This window comes from Hemitrygon akajei, chromosome 2, assembly GCF_048418815.1.
Source record: "Hemitrygon akajei chromosome 2, sHemAka1.3, whole genome shotgun sequence".
NCBI classification, from domain to species: Eukaryota; Metazoa; Chordata; class Chondrichthyes; order Myliobatiformes; family Dasyatidae; genus Hemitrygon; species Hemitrygon akajei.
In genome coordinates, this window is record NC_133125.1 from 156143114 (window position 1) to 156166083 (window position 22970).

Below are 22970 nucleotides of genomic sequence, written 5' to 3' on the forward strand. Positions count from 1 at the left end.
TTTTAAAACAGGCTGCTCACATTTTTATTTAATATTTCCATCACAGGCAATATAACCATATTTCAATTTATTTTAAAAACTTTGTACAAATCCAGTTAGAGTACTAAGATATTACAACAAAGCTAATAATTAATTTATACGCAGGCAATTACACCGCTAACTAAAAAGGTCCATTTCTAGTTGTCTTACAACCTTACTTATTTTTGGGTTCCAAATAGGCACTAAGTAATCAACAATAATGTCACTTGTTGGAAACATGTCTCCCTCCACCCACAGCTGACAATACCTATTATGTTACAACACAATACTGTAGCTCGTCATGGTGGACTACAGGATGTTACTAGGACACACTCACACACTGACATGGCTGGGATCAGAACAATGATTACTAACAGCGGTATGTCAAAGGGTCATCTGTAACCAGCACAGGGTCAGGGCACAGTTAGATCACAATATGGCCTCATCTCACACTGTGACTAAAATGGCAAATGGTGGTGGTGGACAGCAAGTATTCACACTTTGACTACAGTGTCACACAGACACTACTCACTGTGACTGGTGTCACACAGTGATAGTGCAGACACTACTCACTGTGACCATGGTGATAGTGCACACACTACTCACTTGTGACCACGGTGATAGTGCACAGACACTACTCACTGTGGCTGGTGTCACACGGTGATAGTGCAGACACTATTCACTGTGACTATGGTGATAGTGCACAGACACTACTCACTGTGACCATGGTGATACTGCACAGACACTACTCACTGTAACCATGGTGATAGTGCACAGACACTACTCAATGTGACTGCAGTATCACACAGTGGTAGTCCACAAACAGTACTCACAATGGATCCTGAATAGATGCTAGTGTTGGGATAAGCCTTGCTGGGGCATTTCAAAGGGCAGATACAAGTCAATCACCTGTGCCAATCGGACATAGAGAACATGAGTGAGTCAGTCATGCAGCATAGAAACAGGTTGTTTGGCCCATCAAGTCCCTTCCACGAAATACCCATTCACACAGATCCCATTTTATTCTCCCTACATTCCCATCGACTTCCACAGCCCAGAAATTCTACCCATCACCTTACACGTGAGTAGACAATTCCCAGCAGCCGCTTAACCCACCGAAGCACATGGGGATGGGATGCAGGAGGAAACTGGAGCACCAGGGAGAAGATGCAAACTCCACACAGATAATGGTGGTCAGGATTGAAGCTGAGACTCTGGAGCTTGTGAGGCAGCGGTTCTACCCGCTGAGCCACTGCACCTCCATGTTTAATGCACTTTACATTCTAGATAAAGAGCAGTGAATTAATTGAAATTTCCCAGCCAGTCTAATGGGTCGACGATGTGGAGAACCTGGCCCATTACGATTTGGGGTTACCTTCATCCCATATCCCAGTCCCACGGTCATAAAGTAGTCACACTATGACGAGTCTCCCACTGTGCCTGGTGTGTCGCACACACACACAAGCAACGGTGAGACACAGAGTGCGTTCACCACCACTAAACTCTCAGGTTAAATCAAGATCAGCAGTGCACAAGATCCACGTTCAGTTGTGCTATAACGGGTAGTGGATACCATGAATGCCTGATTCCAGAGACCATGAGTTGCTCCCCTCTTCTGTAAACACGAAGCCTTTCCAATCCTGCTTAACAAGGATGCCAGAACTTCAGTTCCCATCCATCCTGTGACACTGGAGGCCCCTCAGGATGTCCCCCCCCCCCCCCACCCCTACTGAATCAAGCCACAATTTTCCACTGTCATTACTTACTGACCTCACCATAGAGACCAGCTCTAAGCCTCACAGGGTGGCCTTCCAAGGATTCAGACAACACGAAGACCAGGTACTCTAGTCACTTCATAACATGAGCCCAGAGTAAGGGGGGTGTGGAATGGGTGGGCTTCCTCACCTTGAGAGTTGCCACAGGAGGGGTTAGACGTGAAATGCCCCTAATATCTCCACACCAGCACCTATAAGCAGGAACCCCTGATAGTGACTGCATGTGGAAAGCGCGACCAACATATAGCCCCAGTGGACCCTGCCTGATTATGGCAACTGACCCTGCCCTAGCCAAGCCACACTGATCAGAGATCAGAGCTCAGATTTCTTGGCTTACTATCAGAGTAAAAATAGTCCAAATAACTTCTCCGATACAATCTCTTCTGGCCATTTAGTGTTTGGCTTCACAAATACACAACATTTTAGTTTGCATATTATGCATATTTACACCTTTATCCACAAACACACAATATATATGTACACTTCTATTGATATCTACATAAACACACATACAAATGTGGACATTTACCCTGTTTTACATTCTGCAATTCAATGCGCACAATACACGCAGAAAACCTGAATACCAGCGATGAAGAAAATAAACATTTAAATATGAGGGTGTGAACTTTGGAAGAGAAAACATCACCGTCTCTGTAGAAAATAAAACTGAGCAGGGCAGAAGAACAGAGAGGATACAACAGGGCCAGCTATTAAAAACTACGCCAAAGTCAGCCAAACAATTAAATGTGCAAACCAAGGAAATTCAGAAGTTATGTTAAACTTGTAAAGGATCATGGTAGTCTTCACTTCAGAAAGGACAGCAAAACAGCAAGAACATATTTTCAAAAACATGCAATGATAATGCTGAAAATTTTAGAGTGATGAGAAGTGACTGGAACTTTACTCTTTAGAAAAAGAGAGCAGTGACCAGATCGGTGTCTTCCAAATTCTGACTGAGTTGCGACAGACGTGGTACGTTCCCACCAGTGACAGAATCCCAAACTGGTGGCTGGTGATATCCAACCAAAAATTAAGGGGAAAGTGGTCAGGATATGGAATTCACCGTTACTGGAAGTGGATGTGACAGAGATTAGATGCTTTCAAAAGAACAGAACACGAAGGGGTAGAAACTTGATAGGTGTTTTTAAAGGCCAGATAGCCTATTTCTTTGCTGTATAACAATATAAATATAGACATACATAAACACACAGTCTCTCACACACACCTAAAATACACAAAACTGCATAATAGGTTTAAACAATTATTCTAGAGCAAATTCTAAAGTCAATCTATCACTCCAGTAAGAACTGCAAAAACCAAACCTCGCATTTGAAATCCTGTCAATCCATTCCACAATTCAAAAACGTAGGGAGGCCATAAAACTAAGTTGGCCCAGCAGTCTTTTAGAAAGAACTGTCTAATCCTTCTGCCAGAACCTTGAAAGTGTTTCCTTCTCAAACGTACATTTTGAAGTTATACTCATGTGCAGGTCATAGGCAGTGGAGGCTTCAGTGCTTTCTGTAATGTGTGTACAGCAGTTAATCGTCCTGTAAGGCCTTAATTCCCGTTCATTCTCTCTGCCAAGTGATGTAGATCACAGTTCCTCTGTTTCTCCATGATCCAGGGTGCTAGTGTGGATATTGGCAAACGCGCACATGTCAAAGCACACAAAGACGGTCTCTAAATTCCCTGAAGGTTGCCGGTGCCCTAACAGAAGCACAAATACAAGTCATTTGGTGTGAACTGCCATTAACTTTCCAGTGCAACAAACAGAATGGCAGAGGAACAACTCTGCGGGTCGGGCAACATCTGTAGAGAAAAACCAACAATTGTGCTTTGGATCGAGACCCTTCATCGGGATAGGACACTGACTATCCATTTTCCTCCCTGACCCACGGGGCTCTACCAGAGGCTTGTTTCTTGCTCCGAATTCTACAACAGGTGGCTTAGTTCCCAGATATCCGACTAACTCAGAAGTCAGGAATCCCAACGCTTCCTCTGAGGATGGGAATTGCAATCTGTGAGAGTATGACTGAGGGGAATAAAAATAGGTATTTTCAATTACTGATTAATATAACCAGCAATATTTTACATTCCTTCAACATGTAATGCCATGCCTGTCAGTCTGATCATGTTGGTGAACACGTCTGACCAAACAATGGCTCAGCAAACGTCTGGAAAATGGCCCCCACAGAGAAAGGCAGCAATGGGTAACACTGACAGATGGAGCACCAGAAACTGCAGTTTCAGGCCCTCAGTCAGTCACCTCATGAAAGCAGAGCATCTATAAATGACGGTACCTTTACAAAGTAGATAGGAAAGCTGTTGTTTTTGCAGACAGATTAATTTATCTACTGTGTTAAAACTATGTACAGCCAGAGCTATGGGATAGTTGGTGGAAGAAGAAACCAAAGACACAATGAAAGCAATAATAACCCATCCACCTCCAGAGAATGAGACAATGCCAGCCTGACCTGACAGTAAACACTGTTGGATATAAAACTGCATTCCAAACACAAGATGTTCTGCAGATACTGGAAATCCAGGGTAACACACACACACACACAAAATGTTTGAGGAACACAGCAAAGCAGGCAGCATCTGTGGAGGGAATAAAAAGTTGGTGTGTTGGGCCGAGACCCTTTGTCAGTACTGGAAAGGAAGGGCAGAACCCAGAATAAGAAGGGAGGGGGAGGAGTACAAGCTGGAATGTGATAAGTGAAGCCAGGTGAGAGGGAAGGTAGGGGAGCGAGGGAGGGGGATAATGCAAGAAGGTGGGAGGTGATAGGTAGAAAGGTAAACTGCCAAAAAAGAAGGTATCTGATAGAATGGACTGTGGCTTCAGCTATTACCTTCCAGTTTGTACTCCTTCCCCTCCCCCCACCTTATTCTGGTATCTTACCCCTTCCTTTCCAGTGCTAATAAAGGGGCATGGCTCAAACTATTAACCCTTTACTCCTCTCCACAGATGCTGCCTGACCTGCTGAGTTCCTCCAGCATTTTGTGTGTTAAAACACATGCCAAATCAGCTTTTCCATGAGTAGCTCAGGTAGAAAGCCTTCCAACAGAACAACACAGCAGCCAGGGAGGACATTTGGCCCATTCCAGCTGTGTCAGCCCCCTGAAAGAGCTGCCAGTCAATCCCATAACGCTTTTAGCCCTGAAAGTGGTCTTTAATGGTAACGGGAGATAAAACTTTAAGGAACAATGGTAGAAGGAGCTTCCTTCACTCTCTCCAAATGCCCAACATTTTGGGGGAGCGACTAATGAAACCACGGCACTGACCTCCTCCACACCGAATCCAAAATGTACTGTGGCAGTGATTGGATCGACAGCTACACCATCAACAAAAATAAAACAAGCTGCCAAGTCTCAGCGGGTCAGGCAGCATCTGTAAAGGCAGAGGGGCAGTCGGCATTTCCAGTGGAGGGTAATCACCATGCAGGGTCTCGACCCACAACAGCAGCTGCCCCTCGGCTTCCACAGCCGCTGCCTGACCTGCTGAATCTTCACAGTTTGCTGTTTCTGTTCCCTCTCTCTGTACACCAGCCCCCGATCCAGGCAGGCTGGAGTGTCGGCAGATGCTGACCGTCACCAGGAAACCAAGGGAACTGGCCAGCCAGGGGGGCTGAGCCAGCTCAAACAACACCCAACTCGCCACCCCCTCCTCGCCACGCCCAGCGGACGAGGGGAGCGGTGAGGTGAAGGACCACCTTTCAGGGGAGGGGGTCTTCTTTACAATGACTGGGTGGAATGGGGCAGGGTGGGAGGGAATGGAAGTACCCCTCTCATGGTGGGAGGGAGGTGAGGGGAGGGACGGCCTCCCACTTTTATGGGAGGGCGGTGGCCCGCTGTAGTTTCTCACAGGCGGCCCGGTGCCGCAGGAAACTGTCCCGCCACATGAACTTCTTGCCGCAGACGTGGCACTCGAAGGGCTTGAGGCCGGTGTGGATCTTCATGTGCTCCACCAGGTGGTGCTTCATCTTGAACTTCTTGCCGCAGATGGTGCAGCCGAAGGGCCGCAGGTTGAGGTGCATGTTGATGTGCCGGTCGCGCTGGCTCCGGTGGGTGAACGCCTTGCCGCAGTGACAGGCAAACATCTTGCCCCCGGAACCCGCTCCCCCTCCGCCCCCGGCCGCACCGTGCCGAGTGTCGCCCTGGGGCCAGCAGCCCCCAGGCGGGCCCCCGGCACCCGGCCGAGAGCAGCGGCCTCCGCCACCTCCTCCTCCACCGCCTCCGTCACCTCCCCCGCCCCGGGGGCTGCCCCCATCCGTTCCTTCGTAGGTGAACTCCTCGGAGGAGCCACACAGGTCGCCCGGCTCCTCGAAGGAAGGCTCCTCGGCGGCAGCCAGCAGCTCAGGTCCGGCCAGGGTGCAGACGTCGCTGATGCTGAGCGGCTGGGGCTCGGCCCGCCGGCAGCCCGCCGTCTTCACGAAATGGTGCTCATCCTCCTCGCAGGTCAGCACCAGGTCCTCCTCCGGCTTCTCCTTCTTGACCAGGACCCAGCGTGAGGGCGGCGGCTGTGCTGGGCCTGCCGGCGGCTGGAAGAGGCTGTCAGCCAGCCCTCCTTCCCCCGTCCCCTCTGCTCCGTGGTTGCTGGTGACCTTCTGCTCCAGCTCCTTGGCTTTGTCCACCTCGTCCTCCTCCTCCTCCTCATCCTCCACCTGCGGTGTAAGGAAGTCAAAGTCAAGTCAGGTCTGTACGGGTGCAATGCGAGACTCAACTTGCAGCGGCATCTCAGGCCTATCACATCAGAGACAACTGTCACAGGAAAAACATAAACAGTACAAAATTATACAAGAAAGAGCACAATTAGCCAGAGAGCACAGAGGTTGGAGTGCTATGATCAGAAAATTTAAGCACAAGAGTTGAAAAGTTTGAGCGCAAGGATCAGGGAGTGTAAAAATAACAAGCCTGTTATTCTGACTGGCGATCCGTGACTAGTCCTCTGCGGAGATCGGTGCTCTGTTGTTTGTATCTTGGGCAAAATGTAGACAGATTGATTAGCATGTTTGCAGATGACACAAAAATGAGAGGAGCTGTGGGCAGCGACAAAGGTCATGAAAGGATATAGAACTATTATGTGCGGGGAAATAGCAGATGGGGTTTAATACAGGCAGCAGTGCACTGCTGAATGCTGGAAGGTCAAATATAAGGGGAAATTATACAGCGCTGAACAGCATTGTTGAACAGAGAAATCTTGCTGTCCAAATCCATATTTCCCTAAAAATGGTAACACAAATAGACAGAGTGGTAAAGAAGGCATATGGCATGCTTGCCTTCATCACTAGGGGCTTAAAGTACAAGAGTCAGGAAGTCATGTTGCGGAAGTACAAAACCCTGGTTAGGCTGCGCTTGGGATTCTTGTCTGTAATTCTGGTTTGCCCCGTTATAGGAAGGATATGGAGTCTGCGGAAAGGTGCAGAAAAGGATTACCAAGATGCAGCCTCCACTGTGAGCCAGAAAGAGGTTTTTTCCAGGATGCTGACTACATTGTGTTCTAAAGGTTTACCAGGATCCTGACTGCATTGTGAGCTGGAAAGGGAGGTCCAACAAACTGGATTGTTTTCTCTAAAGCATTAGAGTCTGAGAGGAGATGTGATAGGACGTTTATAAAATTGCAAGAGGCTGAGATGAGGGGCCTGGTTAGACTCTTTTTCTCCTACAGTATAGAGAGCACAGGATTAAGGTGGGGGAGGGAGAGGTTCAAAGGGGATGTCACAGAGGGAGGTGGGTGCCTGGAATGCACTGCTAGAGGTGGCAGTGGAAGCAGATACGACAGAGGCATTTATTAAACAGACACGCAGGAATACACCGGGTGAGGAAGGACATGGAGCATATGCAGCTGGTTTACTTTGGAACAGACGGCGTGCCATAGGCCCCCTCTCTGTTCCCCGTTCCACCTACCTCCTCCTCGTCCTCATCTTCCTCCTCCTCCTCCCCTCCCTCCGCCCCCTCGTCCACCTTAATGGTCACCTCCTCAGCCTCAGGCCTGGCCTCCGCCGCCTCGCGGGGGCTGAAGTAGTTGCTGCTGCTGGGCGACTGGCTGTCAGCGGGGCGGCAGGGGCGCTGGCAGCTGGGGGTGGGGGTGGGCGTCAGCGGCTGGCTCTCCCGCAGCAGCTCCGTGCACTTGTCCACCACGTGCCACATCTGCAGGAAGCTTCCCACCGTCAGGTAGCTGACGATGTCGGCCGGCAGCACCGCCAGCCGGCCGGCGTAGCAGGAGGCCAGGATGCTCTCAAAGGCCCGCGAGTCCATCACTCCCGGCAGCACCAGGCGGCTGGCATTGCGGAATAGCACCTGGTCGTGGAAGTAGGGCGAGGAGGCAGCCAGCACCGCCCGGTGAGCCTTGAACACCTTGCCCTGCACGTGGATGGAGATGTCGCAGAACTTGCCCTCCATCCGCTGCTGGTTCAGGCTCTCCAGCAGGTTGTTACCAAAGTTGGGGAACTCCACGTACAGCACATTGCTTCCTGCCTCCATGGCTCCTGGCTGCTGCAAGTCGGAATGGGGTGGTGGGAGTGTGGTAGAGGAGAAAAAAGACACAGGACACAATTTAGCACGAGGAAATGAGGAGGAGGGATCCCTACGCTGAGCCCCACACCAACCTCGTGTCAGGGGAGGCTGCAGACACCAGAATCTGGAGTCACAAGTAAAGCATTGGAGAGACTCAGCAGGTCGAGCAGCACCTGTAGAGGGAAGAGGGCAGTCAGCATTTCCGGTCGAGACCTGAGCTGTTGAATCTCCATTCGGCCCGCTGAGCTCCAGCAGCACAGAAACAGGCCTTTCGGCCCATGGCATCCATGCTGGTCTCCTTCTCAGCTACACCGATCTCACTCACCCTCATGAGGTCTGCGTCCTTCTGTGCCTAGCCGAAGAGTCTGTTTAAATACCTCTTAAGCGTAGGAATGACGTCTGTCTGCACCACCCCAGGTACAGCTACACACATGCACGTTATGTACAAATTATGCTAATTTACATTTCACCTCATCTAGCAACATATAGCACTGCTGCTGAAAAAAGTTAATTTTAGAAGTATTTATACTCTGCAGATCTACATCTATGACATCAATAAATTTAAATAATTATCACTTGGACAGGTACAGAGACAGAAAGGGTTTAGAAGGATTAGAGCCAAAAACAGACAAAGTGGACATACTCTGGTAGTGAACTTTGTCGGTATGGATAAGATGGGCTGAAGGGCCTGCATTACTCCATGACCTCCTCTGGTAGTGCATGCCAGATATCAACCCTTTAAAACTCCCTTCTCCTACATCCTCCTGTTCTTAATAATCCCACCACTTGAAAGAGATTCTATCCTACTGCATCTATACTTCTCATAATCTTATATGCTTTTTGTCAGGTCACCCCTCAGCTCCCTTTGCTCCGAAAACAAGCTTAGCCTATTCTCTCCTCACAGGACCGAAGTCCTCCAGTCCCAGCAACATCCTGCTGAATGTCCTCTCCAGTGCAACCACGCGCTAGTGAATGAAGTTTAAAGCCAGCATCACACTTGGGTTCCTAATGAGTGGATTCATTCCCTTTTCCCATCTCCAGTGGGAACAGGAGAGGACCTCACCCCACTGAAGCACAGTGGATTGTTTCCTCCCACCACTGCTCCTTATCCGCTGATCCCCTAAGCAACAAACATGAAGACATCCTGGTCTGCAGGCTTGATGACGAGGTTGGAATCAGTGTGAAAGGAGCAGAGAGCCATCCGCTTCACCGACACTATCAAACGCCAATCAGTAGGCGGTACTGCAGCAGGGACCCCAGATCTGGATCCAGGCAGGAACATGAGAGGATTCACCCGCTTTGTTGACAATGTGGAGGTTTATTGCGAATTAGGTGAGCCACTGCTGAGAATACCCAGCTTCGTATAGCAGCTCCTGTTGTTTGGGCAAGTACTTACAGTGCCTACACAATAGTAACCAATTTAGAATTAATGGACTGATGCCTCGAGCGTCACATGCAAAATGCTGGAGAAACTCAGCCATTCAGATAGCATCAATAGAGGGGAATATGTAACAGTGTGGAGCTCAGCACTGAAGGTACACAGGGAGTAACACAGACAACAGTATTTACAATGCATACTTGCACTGTTTCCCTTGAGAATGAGGTCCTGGACAAGATGTCCAGAATATAAGACAAGAAACAATATTTTACACTAATGAGTTGACAGCCTCGCTGAGGGTAAAATACCGTTTCTGGTTTTATCTACTCTTGAGATTGTACATAGAGATTAAGCCTGGGCTTCATCTTGTTACCTAAAGTATAAAGAACAATACTTCTCCAGCATCTCCCTGGCCTCCCAAGTACCTCTGAAATGTATACACCTCTGGAAGTTAGCAAAGACACCATTTCTACGTACAGCAATCAGGCAACAACCCCGTCTGTGGTGCTGGTCAAGGGGATGAATATTGGGCAGGAAATCTTTCTGTGAAGGTACTTGGGTTTGCAAATGGTTTCCAGTCAAGGCGACCCCATCTCCACCTAAGAAGGCTTGGTTAGTCTTTTCCACAGAGCCACGCACTGAAAACAAGAGAGAGATAATTAACCCAACAATCTAGAGCTCACCTTCAACATAAGCCTAGAGCCCAAACTAAAACCTAGCTCCTTCCCCACACAATTTAAGGAAAAACACTAGCTGGAAGTGTTCAAGGTTCCCAGCTCTTTAGATATTGGATTAATTAAATAGTTGTATGTATATTAAATATTCATTTCTCCAGATCCATTACACTTTAAGACCAACTGAACTTTTCAACTCAATTCCAGCCTGAACTCACTCCCAAGTAACTGTTATTCCATATTTAAACACACTGAACCTCCCCATTAAATTATAGCCAGGTGACTATTATTCCATATACAAACCAACCAAACCCATTGATGTGATTCCAGCCTGTAACTCACTCTCTGGCAACTGTTACTCTACATATAAACACCCTGCAACACTCAAATAAATTATACACCTGGGACTGAGTCATGGGTTAGGTAAACCCACTAAATTTCCTGGTTAGTCCCAGGGTTACTCCCAGCTATCTAGTATTCATTTCATAACCAGAAGAACCATTTGATTAGATTCCAACCCATAATTCCCTCTTGAATTCTATCTTTCTATATTTAAATGACCCAAGTTAGATTCCGGTCTATGAAGCAGCTGAGAATACGGTGCTGTGTCTAGAGAGGTAGGCACTTACTTAGGCAGACACTCATTTAGTACAGTGTATACACACGAATGTAGACATTAACATATACATTTGCACACATACACATTAACACGTGTAGCACATACCTATTTATTTACATAGACAAACCTGAATATGCAGACACACTATATCCTTGCAAGCAAACATGTGTACACACACACTTCCTTTACCATCCGCATTGTCCTTCACACCAACGTCTATGTTTCTACACATTACAAACATATAGATCCACAAATACATGCAGACCACACGCCCCCCCCACCACCACCACAACCACCACAACCGTGTAGCACACGCACACATCCGTGCACAGCAAGACTAAACCTAATCATCCCTCCATCCCTCTCCCGGCCTCTGTCATCCTCAGCCCCTAGAGAGTCTGCTCTGGCCCACGGTAATTCCTTCCGGCTGTGCCCGGGCTAGGGGAGCAGAGGACCGGGCCTGTTAAGCCGCGACCAGTCGCCCGATCTCAGGCCCACACACCGTGCTACAACTCGGGCGCGGGCTGCTACCAGAGGCCGAGGCTTCAGTCCAGGCCTCGAGGAGACGGCGGGGGATGGAGGGACCGGGCGGGGTGGTACTCGCGGTAGGGGGCGGCGAGCCCTGAGATACTCACGGCAGGCGGAGGCTGCGCCTGGCGGCGGCCGAGGCTCCCGCTCCGGATTAGGGCAGCGGGAGGACAGGGCAGCGCCCCCAGCCGGCACCGAGCGGGAGAGCGGCAGTAGACCCCGGGCGTGCCGAGAGTCGAGAGGCGACCCGGTCCGGCCAGGCGAGCTGCGAGCCGGGTGGGGGCCCCGTCCGAGTGTCCGGCGAGGCGATACGAGGGTCCCGTTCCGGAGGGCGAACTGCAGGAGTCTCGGGAGGGGATCCGAGCGGACGCTGTGCGGGGCCAGGTATCGGGAGACCTGGTTACTAGGAGCCCCTGGAATCGGAGACCCAGACCGGGTACTGGGAACGTCGATGATAGGAACCTCCAGAACTGGGAGTCCCGGAAACCAAGATTCCTGGACATGAAGAGCGGGAGGTCCAGCCACTGGGACTCCAGAGCGGCGGACACTGGGAGTCTACGCATCCAAGAATCCCAGGGCACTGGGAGGGACGGACAGAGATCTAGATTCGGGACCCAGACTGCTGGGCTCCAGAGGCAATATATAACAGAAGCCCCAACACTGGGGCTCTCTTGAGACCCTGTCTGAGCTGTGGAGTTCCTGCTCACCAGGACATTGGGAGGGGGAAGGAAAGCTCTCCACTCGGGGGACTCCTGGACTCGGAGCAGGAGGCATTGAGATCCAAGAGAACCAGGTACTGGGAGCCCACATAACCACAAGCGACAGACAGTGTGAATTGCCCTGGAGTCCAATGTGCTGGGATGGGTGGACACCAGAAGTATAGGCAGTGGAAGTCTGGGGTAAGGTGTTCGGGATGTCTCAGGTGTCCCGAGTTGAGGACGCTGGGAATGTTAAACATCAACAGTGGCGGACTCTGGAAGTGACGGACACCAGGAATGGCATTCTGTGGAAGTGATAGAATCTGGAAGTGATGGACACGAGGAGTGGTGGACTCTAGGAGCTCAAAGATGGAGGGGGGCTCATTGGTGAGGCATTTGGGCAGGCACACTGCACCGAGCAGATTCCGCAGCCATGTCCTAGATCTCTGATGTCTGGCTTCAACAACCCTTTGCACAAAGTACATCTCCCAGTGATGGACAAAATTAACCCGCTAAGGGGACAGAGGAGGCTGCAGCTCAGGACACCAAATTCCCAGTCACCCAGATAGACAGACCTGGATGTGTCAGACAGAGACAGAGCCCTGGGCAACACCAGAACTGGGTAGAAGATCAGCTGACACCGGCAGCTCCTGGAGCAGAGACACCAGGAGCACTGGCTAGTGGGATAACTCGGCATGTAGAGCCCCAAAAAATTATCTTTTCAAATCAAGTTATCTGTAAATCATTACACCAACCATTACGCTGGCAGCAAGCGCTAGCACAGCGGGTAGTATAATGCAAGCAAACCGGATTCAATTCCTGCCATTGTCTGTAAGGAGTTTTATGTTCTCCCTGTGACCATGTGGGTTTCTCAGGCTGCTCCAGTTTCCTCCCACACTTTAAGGATGTACAGATTAAGGTTTGTAAATTGTGGGCATGCTCTATAGGTGTCAGAAACGTGAAAACACTTGTGGGCTGCCCCCAGCACATACTCGGACTGTGTTGGCCATTGACACAAACAACACATTTTGCTGAATGTTTCAATGTATGTGTGACGATAATGAAGCTCTGGTCACCAATGCTCTAGTTTCTGCCAGGGCCATTCTTTACAGTCTCAACTGCTTGATAAATTGAATTACAAAGGGCAATGGGAATGACTGATGTTATTCAAATATGTCACTAACTGTGGGGCCAAGGAGTCCTCGTAAAACCCACCAGTGAGAATTATCTACCAGTCCTGATGCAATGTTTTGTCCTGAAACATTGACAGTTCCCTTTCCCCCTGAAGACACTGCTCATCCCACCAAGCTCCTTCAGAGCAAACACGAGGAAATCTGCAGATGCTGGAAATTCAAACAACACACACAAAATGCTGGTGGAACACAGCAGGCCAGGCAGCATCTATAAGGAGAAGCTCTGTCGACATCTCGGCCCAAAACGTCGACAGCGCTTCTCCCTATAGATGGATTGTTTGTTGCTCCAGTTTCCAGCAGCTGCAGCCTCCTCTGTCCCCTTAGCGGGTTAATTTTGTCCATCACTGGGAGATGTACTTTGAGCAAAGGGTTGTGGAAGCCAGACATCAGAGATCTAGGACATGGCTGCGGAATCTGCTCGGTGCAGAGTGCCTGCCCAAATGCCTCACCAATGAGCCCCCCTCCATCATGCTTGCCTTCGTAGATCGAAGCATTGAGTACAAGAGTCAGGACATCATGCTGTATCTGTACAAAACACTGGTCAGGCTCTACATGAAGCATGTAGTAATGTCAGAAAGAGTGCGGAAGAAATTCACCATGCTGTTGCCTAGAATTTAGTTGCAAAAGGAGTTTGGATAGACTGGGTTTAGGGAAGTTTTAAAACTAGAGGGCACAGGTTTTAGGTGCGAGGGGAGAAGATCGAAGGGTATATCTTTCACACAGAATGTGCTGATTGTCAGGAATGAGCTGCCAGAGGGCATGGTACGTACAACATTTAAAAGACATTTGGACAGGAAAAGATGAAGTGCATGTGAATGAGATAGGCATAGATGATTAAGATGGATGAGATTCTCTTTCGATGTTGGACAACACTATGAAGTGGAGACTTTCTTTGTGATTCAGAGATTAAAGCACCTCTGTGAGAAGTCCTTACACATTTTGGTTCTGGAAATGGAATTGGTTTATTATTGTCACAGATACCAAGGTAGATTAAAGAACTGTTTTATACGCTATCCGTACAGATCACTTAATTACAATATCGCATTGAAGTAGTACAAGGGAAAAGAATAGCGGATTGCAGAATAAAGTGCAGAGCAGGCAGACAATAAGGTGTAAGGCCATAACAAGGTAGGTTGTGAGTTCAAGGGTTCATCTTAACAAACAAAATATCTACTCAAATATCTTGGAACAAAGGAACAGCACAGGAACAGGTATTTTGGTCAACAGTGTAGTGATGAACTAATTAAACTAGTAATCGTGCACCTAACTAAACCTTTCAATTCACCCTACACAATGTTCGAATGTCTCCATTTTCTGCCAACACAATGTCCATGTCCCCCCATTCTCTGACTTCACAATGTTCATGTCCCTCCATTCTCTGCCTACACAATGTCCATGTCCCTCCATTCTCTGCCTACACATTGTCCATGTCCCCCCATTCTCTGCTTACACAATGTCCCTGTCTCTCCATTCTCTGCTTACACAATGTCCCGTCCCTCCATTCTCTGCTTACACAATGTCTTTGTCTCTCCATTCTCTGCCTACAAAATGTCCATGTCCCTCCATTCTCTGCTTACACAATGTCCCGTCCCTCCATTCTCTGCTTACACACTGTCTTTGTCTCTCCATTCTCTGGCTACAAAATGTCCATGTCCCTCCATTCTCTGTTTACACAATGTCCCGTCCCTCCATTCTCTGCTTACACAATGTCCCTGTCTCTCCATTCTCTGCTTACACAATGTACCGTCCCTCCATTCTCTGCTTACACAATGACTTTGTCTCTCCATTCTCTGCCTACAAAATGTCCATATCCCTCCATTCTCCGCCTACACAATGCCCATATACCTCCATTCTCCGCCTACAAAATGTCCATGTCCCTCCATTCTCTGGTTACACAATGTCCCTGTCCCTCCATTCTCTGCTTACGCAATGTCCCTGTCCTTCCATTCTCTGCCTACACAATGTCCATGTCCCTCCATTCTCTGCCTACACAATGTCCATGTCCATCCATTCTCTGCCTACACATTGTCCATGTCCCTACATTCTCTGCGTACACAATGTCCATGTCCTTCCATTCTCTGCATACACAATGTCCCGGTCCATCCATTCTCTGCCTACACATTGTCCATGTCCCTCCATTCTCTGCCTACACAATGTCTATGTCCCTCCATTCTCAGCCTACACAATGTCCATGTCCCTCCATTGTCTGCCTACACATTGTCCATATCCCTGCATTCTCTGCGTACACAATGTCCATGTCACTGCATTCTCTGCACTCACAATGTCCCTGCCCCTCCATTCTCTGCCTACACAATGTCCATGTCCCTCCATTCTCTGTCCAACCAATGTCAATGTCCCTCCATTCTCTGTCCAACCAATGTCAATGTCCCTCCATTCGCTGCCTACAAAATGTCCATGTCCCTCCATTCCCTGCCTACACAATTTCCCTGTCCCTCCATTCTCTGCCTACACATTGTCCATGTCCCTACATTCTCTGCGTACACAATGTCCATGTCCATCCATTCTCTGCCTACACATTGTCCATGTCCCTACATTCTCTGCGTACACAATGTCCATGTCCTTCCATTCTCTGCGTACACAATGTCCCGGTCCATCCATTCTCTGCCTATACAATGTCCATGTCCATCCATTCACTGCCTACACATTGTCCATGTCCCTCCATTCTCTGCCTACACAATGCCCATGTCCCTCCATTCTCAGCCTACACATTGTCCATGTCCCTGCATTCTCTGCCTTCAAAATGTCCATGTCCCTACATTCTCTGCGTACACAATGTCCATGTCCATCCATTCTCTGCCTATACAATGTCCATGTCCATCCATTATCTGCCTACACAATGTAAATGTCCCTCCATTCTCTGTCCAACCAATGTCAATGTCCCTCCATTCTCTGCCTACAAAATGTCCATGTCCCTCCATTCTCTGCCTACACAATTTCCCTGTCCCTCCATTCTTTGCCTACACATTGTCCCTGTCCCCCCATTCTCTGCTTTCACAATTTCCCTGTCCCTCCATTCTCTGATTACACAATGCTCCTGTTCCTCCATTCTCTGCTTATACAATGTCCATGTCCCTCCATTCTCTGGTTACACAATGTCCCTGTCCCTCCATTCTCTGCTTACGCAATGTCCCGGTCCCTCCATTCTCTGCCTACTCATTGTCCATGTCCCTGCATTCACTGCCTGGACATTGTCCATGTCCATCCATTCTCTGCCTACACATTGTCCATGTCCCTCCATTCTCTGTTTACGCAATGTCCATATCCATCCATTCTCCGCCTACACAATGCCCATATACCTCCATTCTCCGCCTACAAAATGTCCCTGTCCCTCCATTCACTGATTATACAATGTCCCTGTTCCTCCATTCTCTGATTATACAATGTCCAGGTCCCTCTATTCTGTGCCTACACAATGTCCATTTCCATCCATTCTCTGCCTACACATTGCCCATGTCCCTACATTCTCTACCTACACAATCCCATGTCACTGCATTCTCTGAGTGCACAATGTCCATGTCACTGCATTCTCTGCCTGCACATTGACCCTGTCCCGACATTCTCTGCCTACACAATGTTCATGTCCCTCCATTCTCAGCCTACACAATGTCCATGTACCTCCATTGTCTGCCTACACATTATCAATGTCCCTGCATTCTCTGCGTACACAATATCCATGTCACTGCATTCTCTGCCTACACAATGTCCGTGTCCCTGCATTCTCTGCCTACACTATGTCCATGTCCCTCCATTCACTGTTTACCCAGTGTCCCTGTCCCTCCATTCTCTGCTTACACAATGTCCATGTCCCTGCATTCTGTGCCTATACAATGTCCCTGTCCCCCCATTCTCTGCTTCCACAATGTCCCTGTCTCTCCATTCTCTGCATAAACAATGTCCCGTCCTTCCATTCTCTGCGTACACAATGTCTTTGTCTCTCCATTCTCTGCCTACAAAATGTCCATGTCCCTCCATTCTCTGTTTACGCAATGTCCATGTCCCTACATTCTCTGTTTACGCAATGTCCATGACCCTCCATTCTCTGCCTACACAATGCCCATATACCTCCATTCTCCGCCTACGCAATCTCCATGTCCCTGCATTCACTGCCTGCACATTGTCCATGTCCCTCCATTCTCTGCCTATACAATGTCCATGTCCATCCATTCTCTGCCTACACATTGTCCATGTCACTACATTCTCTGCGTACACACAGTCCATGTCCTTCCATTCTCTGCCTATACAATGTCCATGTCCATCCATTCTCTGCCTACACATTGTCCATGTCCCTACATTCTCTGCGTACACACTGTCCATGTCCTTCCATTCTCTGCGTACACAATGCCCATGTCCCTCCATTCTCAGCCTACACAATGTCCATGTCCCTCCATTGTCTGCCTACACATTGTCCATGTCCCTGCATTCTCTGCGTACACAATGTCCATGTCCCTGCATTCTCTGCCTACACAATGCCCATGTCCCTCCAATCTCCGCCTACACAATGTCCATGTCCCTCCATTGTCTGCCTACACATTGTCCATGTCCCTCCATTCTCTGCCTACACAATACCCATGTCCCTCCATTCTCAGCCTACACAATGTCCATGTCCCTCCATTGTCTGCCTACACATTGTCCATGTCCCTACATTCTCTGCGTACACAATGTCCATGTCCTTCCATTCTCTGCGTACTCAATGTCCCGGTCCATCCATTCTCTGCCTACAGATTGTCCATGTCCCTCCATTCTCTGCCTACACAATGTCTATGTCCCTCCATTCTCAGCCTACACAATGTCCATGTCCCTTCATTGTCTGCCTAAACATTGTCCATGTCGCTGCATTCTCTGCGTACACAATGTACATGTCACTGCATTCTCTGCCTACACAATGTCCATATCACTCCATTCACTGCTTACACAATGTCCCGGTCCCTGCATTCTCTGCCTACACATTGTCTATGTCCCTCCATTCTCTGCCTACACATTGTCCATGTCCCTCCATTCTCTGCCTAAACTATGCCCTTGTCCCTCCATTCTCTGTTTACGCAATGTCCATGTCCCTCCATTCTCTGCTTACACAATGTCCATGTCCCCCCATTCTCTGGTTACACAATGTCCCTGTATCTCCATTCTCTGCTTACACAATGTCCCATCCCGCCATGCTCTGCTTAAACAATGTCCTTGTCTCTCCATTCTCTGCCTAGACAATGTCCATGTCCCTCCATTATCTGTCTACCAAGTGTCCCTGTCCCTCCATTCTCTGCTTACACAATGTCCATGTTCCTCCATTCTCCGGTTACACAATGTCCCTTTCCCCCCATTCTCTGCTTACACAATGTCCCTGTCCCTCCATTCTATGCCTACACGATGTCCATGTCACTGCATTCTCTGCCTACACAATGTCCGTGTCCCTGCATTCTCTGCCTACACTATGTCCATGACCCTCCATTCTCTTCTTCCACAATGTCCCTGTCTCTCCATTCTCTGCTTACACAATGTCCTGTCACTCCATTCTCTGCTTACACAATGTCTTTGTCTTTCCATTCTCTGCCTACAAAATGTCCATGTCCCTCCATTCTCTGTTTATGCAATGTCCATGTCCCTCCATTCTCTGTTTAGCCAATGTCCATGACCCTCCATTCTCTGCCTACACAATGCCCATATACCTCCATTCTCCACCTACGCAATATCCATGTCCCTCCATTCTCTGGTTACACAATGTCCCTGTTCCTCCATTCTCTGCTTACACAATGTCCATGTCCCTCCATTCTCTGCCTATACAATGTCCATGTCCATCCATTCTCTGCCTACACATTGTCCATGTCCCTCCATTCTCTGCCTATACAATGTCCATGTCCATCCATTCTCTGCCTACACATTGTCCATGTCCCTACATTCTCTGCGTACACAATGTCCATGTCCTTCCATTCTCTGCGTACACAATGTCCCGGTCCATCCATTCTCTGCCTATACAATGTCCATGTCCATCCATTCTCTGCCTACACATTGTCCATGTCCCTCCATTCTCTGCCTACACAATGCCCATGTCCCTCCATTCTCAGCCTACACATTGTCCATGTCCCTGCATTCTCTGCCTACAAAATGTCCATGTCCCTACATTCTCTACGTACACAATGTCCATGTCCTTCCATTCTCTGCGTACACAATGTCCCGGTCCATCCATTCTCTGCCTATACAATGTCCATGTCCATCCATTATCTGCCTACACAATGTAAATGTCCCTCCATTCTCTGTCCAACCAATGTCAATGTCCCTCCATTCTCTGCCTACAAAATGTCCATGTCCCTCCATTCTCTGCCTACACAATTTCCCTGTCCCTCCATTCTTTGCCTAGACATTGTCCCTGTCCCCCCATTCTCTGCTTTCACAATTTCCCTGTCCCTCCATTCTCTGATTACACAATGTCCCTGTTCCTCCATTCTCTGCTTATACAATGTCCAGGTCCCTCAATTCTCTGCCTACACAATGTCCCTGTCCCTCCATTCTCTGCCTACACATTGTCCATTTCCATCCATTCTCTGCCTACACATTGTCCATGTCCCTACATTCTCTACCTACACAATCCCATGTCACTGCATTCTCTGAGTGCACAATGTCCATGTCACTGCATTCTCTGCCTACACATTGCACCTGTCCCTACATTCTCTGCCTACACAATGTTCATGTCCTTCCATTATCTGTCTACCAAGTGTCCCTGTCCCTCCATTCTCTGCTTACACAATGTCCATGTTCCTCCATTCTCCGGTTACACAATGTCCCTTTCCCCCCATTCTCTGCCTACACAATGTCCGTGTCCCTGCATTCTCTGCCTACACTATGTCCATGTCCCTGCATTCTCTGCCTACACTATGTCCATGTCCCTCCATTCTCTGTTTACCCAGTGTCCCTGTCCCTCCATTCTCTGCTTACACAATGTCCATGTCCCTGCATTCTCTGCAAATACAATGTCCATGTCCCTCCATTCTCTGTTTACACAATGTCCCTGTTCCTCCATTCTCTGCTTACACAATGTCCATGTCCCTCCATTCTCTGGTTACACAATGTCCCTGTCCCTCCATTCTCTGCTTACACAATGTCCATGTCCCTCCATTCTCTGGTTACACAATGTCCCGGTCCCTCCATTCTCTGCCTACTCATTGTACATGTCCCTGCATTCACTGCCTGCACATTGTCCATGTCCCTCCATTCTCTGCCTATACAATGTCCATGTCCATCCATTCACTGCCTACACATTGTCCATGTCCCTACATTCTCTGCGTACACAATGTCCATGTCCTTCCATTCTCTGCGTACACAATGTCCCGGTCCATCCATTCTCTGCCTATACAATGTCCATGTCCATCCATTCTCTGCCTACACATTGTCCATGTCCCTCCATTCTCTGCCTACACAATGCCCATGTCCCTCCATTCTCAGCCTACACATTGTCCATGTCCCTGCATTCTCTGCCTACAAAATGTCCATGTCCCTACATTCTCTGCGTACACAATGTCCATGTCCATCCATTCTCTGCCTACACAATTTCCCTGTCCCTCCATTCTCTGCTTACACAATGTCCATGTCCCTCCATTCTCTGGTTACACAATGTCCCTGTCCCTCCATTCTCTGCTTACGCAATGTCCCGGTCCCTCCATTCTCTGCCTACTCATTGTCCATGTCCCTGCATTCACTGCCTGGACATTGTCCATGTCCATCCATTCTCTGCCTACACATTGTCCATGTCCCTCCATTCTCTGTTTACGCAATGTCCATATCCATCCATTCTCCGCCTACACAATGCCCATATACCTCCATTCTCCGCCTACAAAATGTCCCTGTCCCTCCATTCACTGATTACACAATATCCCTGTTCCTCCATTCTCTGATTATACAATGTCCAGGTCCCTCTATTCTGTGCCTACACAATGTCCATTTCCATCCATTCTCTGCCTACACATTGCCCATGTCCCTACATTCTCTACCTACACAATCCCATGTCACTGCATTCTCTGAGTGCACAATGTCCATGTCACTGCATTCTCTGCCTGCACATTGACCCTGTCCCGACATTCTCTGCCTACACAATGTTCATGTCCCACCATTCTCAGCCTACACAATGTCCATGTACCTCCATTGTCTGCCTACACATTATCAATGTCCCTGCATTCTCTGCGTACACAATATCCATGTCACTGCATTCTCTGCCTACACAATGTCCGTGTCCCTGCATTCTCTGCCTGCACTATGTCCATGTCCCTCCATTCACTGTTTACCCAGTGTCCCTGTCCCTCCATTCTCTGCTTACACAATGTCCATGTCCGTGCATTCTGTGCCTATACAATGTCCCTGTCCCCCCATTCTCTGCTTCCACAATGTCCCTGTCTCTCCATTCTCTGCATAAACAATGTCCCGTCCCTCCATTCTCTGCGTACACAATGTCTTTGTCTCTCCATTCTCTGCCTACAAAATGTCCATGTTCCTCCATTCTCTGTTTACGCAATGTCCATGTCCCTACATTCTCTGTTTACGCAATGTCCATGACCCTCCATTCTCTGCCTACACAATGCCCATATACCTCCATTCTCCGCCTACGCAATCTCCATGTCCCTGCATTCACTGCCTGCACATTGTCCATGTCCCTCCATTCTCTGCCTATACAATGTCCATGTCCATCCATTCTCTGCCTACACATTGTCCATGTCACTACATTCTCTGCGTACACACAGTCCATGTCCTTCCATTCTCTGCCTATACAATGTCCATGTCCATCCATTCTCTGCCTACACATTGTCCATGTCCCTACATTCTCTGCGTACACACTGTCCATGTCCTTCCATTCTCTGCGTACACAATGCCCATGTCCCTCCATTCTCAGCCTACACAATGTCCATGTCCCTCCATTGTCTGCCTACACATTGTCCATGTCCCTGCATTCTCTGCGTACACAATGTCCATGTCCCTGCATTCTCTGCCTACACAATGCCCATGTCCCTCCAATCTCCGCCTACACAATGTCCATGTCCCTCCATTGTCTGCCTACACATTGTCCATGTCCCTCCATTCTCTGCCTACACAATGCCCATGTCCCTCCATTCTCAGCCTACACATTGTCCATGTCCCTCCATTCTCTCCCTACACAATGTCCGTGTCCCTGCATTCTCTGCCTACACTATGTCCATGACCCTCCATTCTCTTCTTCCACAATGTCCCTGTCTCTCCATTCTCTGCTTACACAATGTCCCGTCACTCCATTCTCTGCTTACAGAATGTCCCGGTCCCTCCATTCTCTGCCTACTCATTGTCCATGTCCCTGCATTCACTGCCTGGACATTGTCCATGTCCATCCATTCTCTGCCTACACATTGTCCATGTCCCTCCATTCTCTGTTTACGCAATGTCCATATCCATCCATTCTCCGCCTACACAATGCCCATATACCTCCATTCTCCGCCTACAAAATGTCCCTGTCCCTCCATTCACTGATTACACAATATCCCTGTTCCTCCATTCTCTGATTATACAATGTCCAGGTCCCTCTATTCTGTGCCTACACAAT

At 48.7% G+C, this 22970-nt stretch overlaps 1 protein-coding gene across 4 annotated transcripts; it reads right to left on the reverse strand.

Moving 5' to 3' along the window:
* LOC140717219 (zinc finger and BTB domain-containing protein 43-like) lies at window positions 1-11679 on the reverse strand. Of its 4 annotated transcripts, XR_012096496.1 has the most exons (5): window positions 11616-11679; window positions 10165-10325; window positions 7701-8288; window positions 625-6457; window positions 1-590 (listed from the first exon to the last, which is right to left on the reverse strand). XR_012096496.1 is itself a non-coding variant. In XM_073030547.1 (4 exons), exons 3-4 carry the CDS (start codon window positions 8274-8276, stop codon window positions 5624-5626), a joined length of 1410 nt encoding a protein of 469 aa, XP_072886648.1. In that variant the 5' UTR covers window positions 8277-8288; window positions 10165-10325; window positions 11616-11679; the 3' UTR covers window positions 1-5623. The 4 variants fall into 4 exon arrangements, 3 of the variants coding, with proteins under 3 accessions (XP_072886648.1, XP_072886657.1, XP_072886665.1); XM_073030547.1 differs by having other exon boundaries at window positions 1-6457; XM_073030556.1 differs by lacking the exon at window positions 11616-11679 and adding an exon at window positions 11483-11608 and having other exon boundaries at window positions 1-6457.
* Between the last annotated feature and the right edge of the window lie 11291 nt (window positions 11680-22970).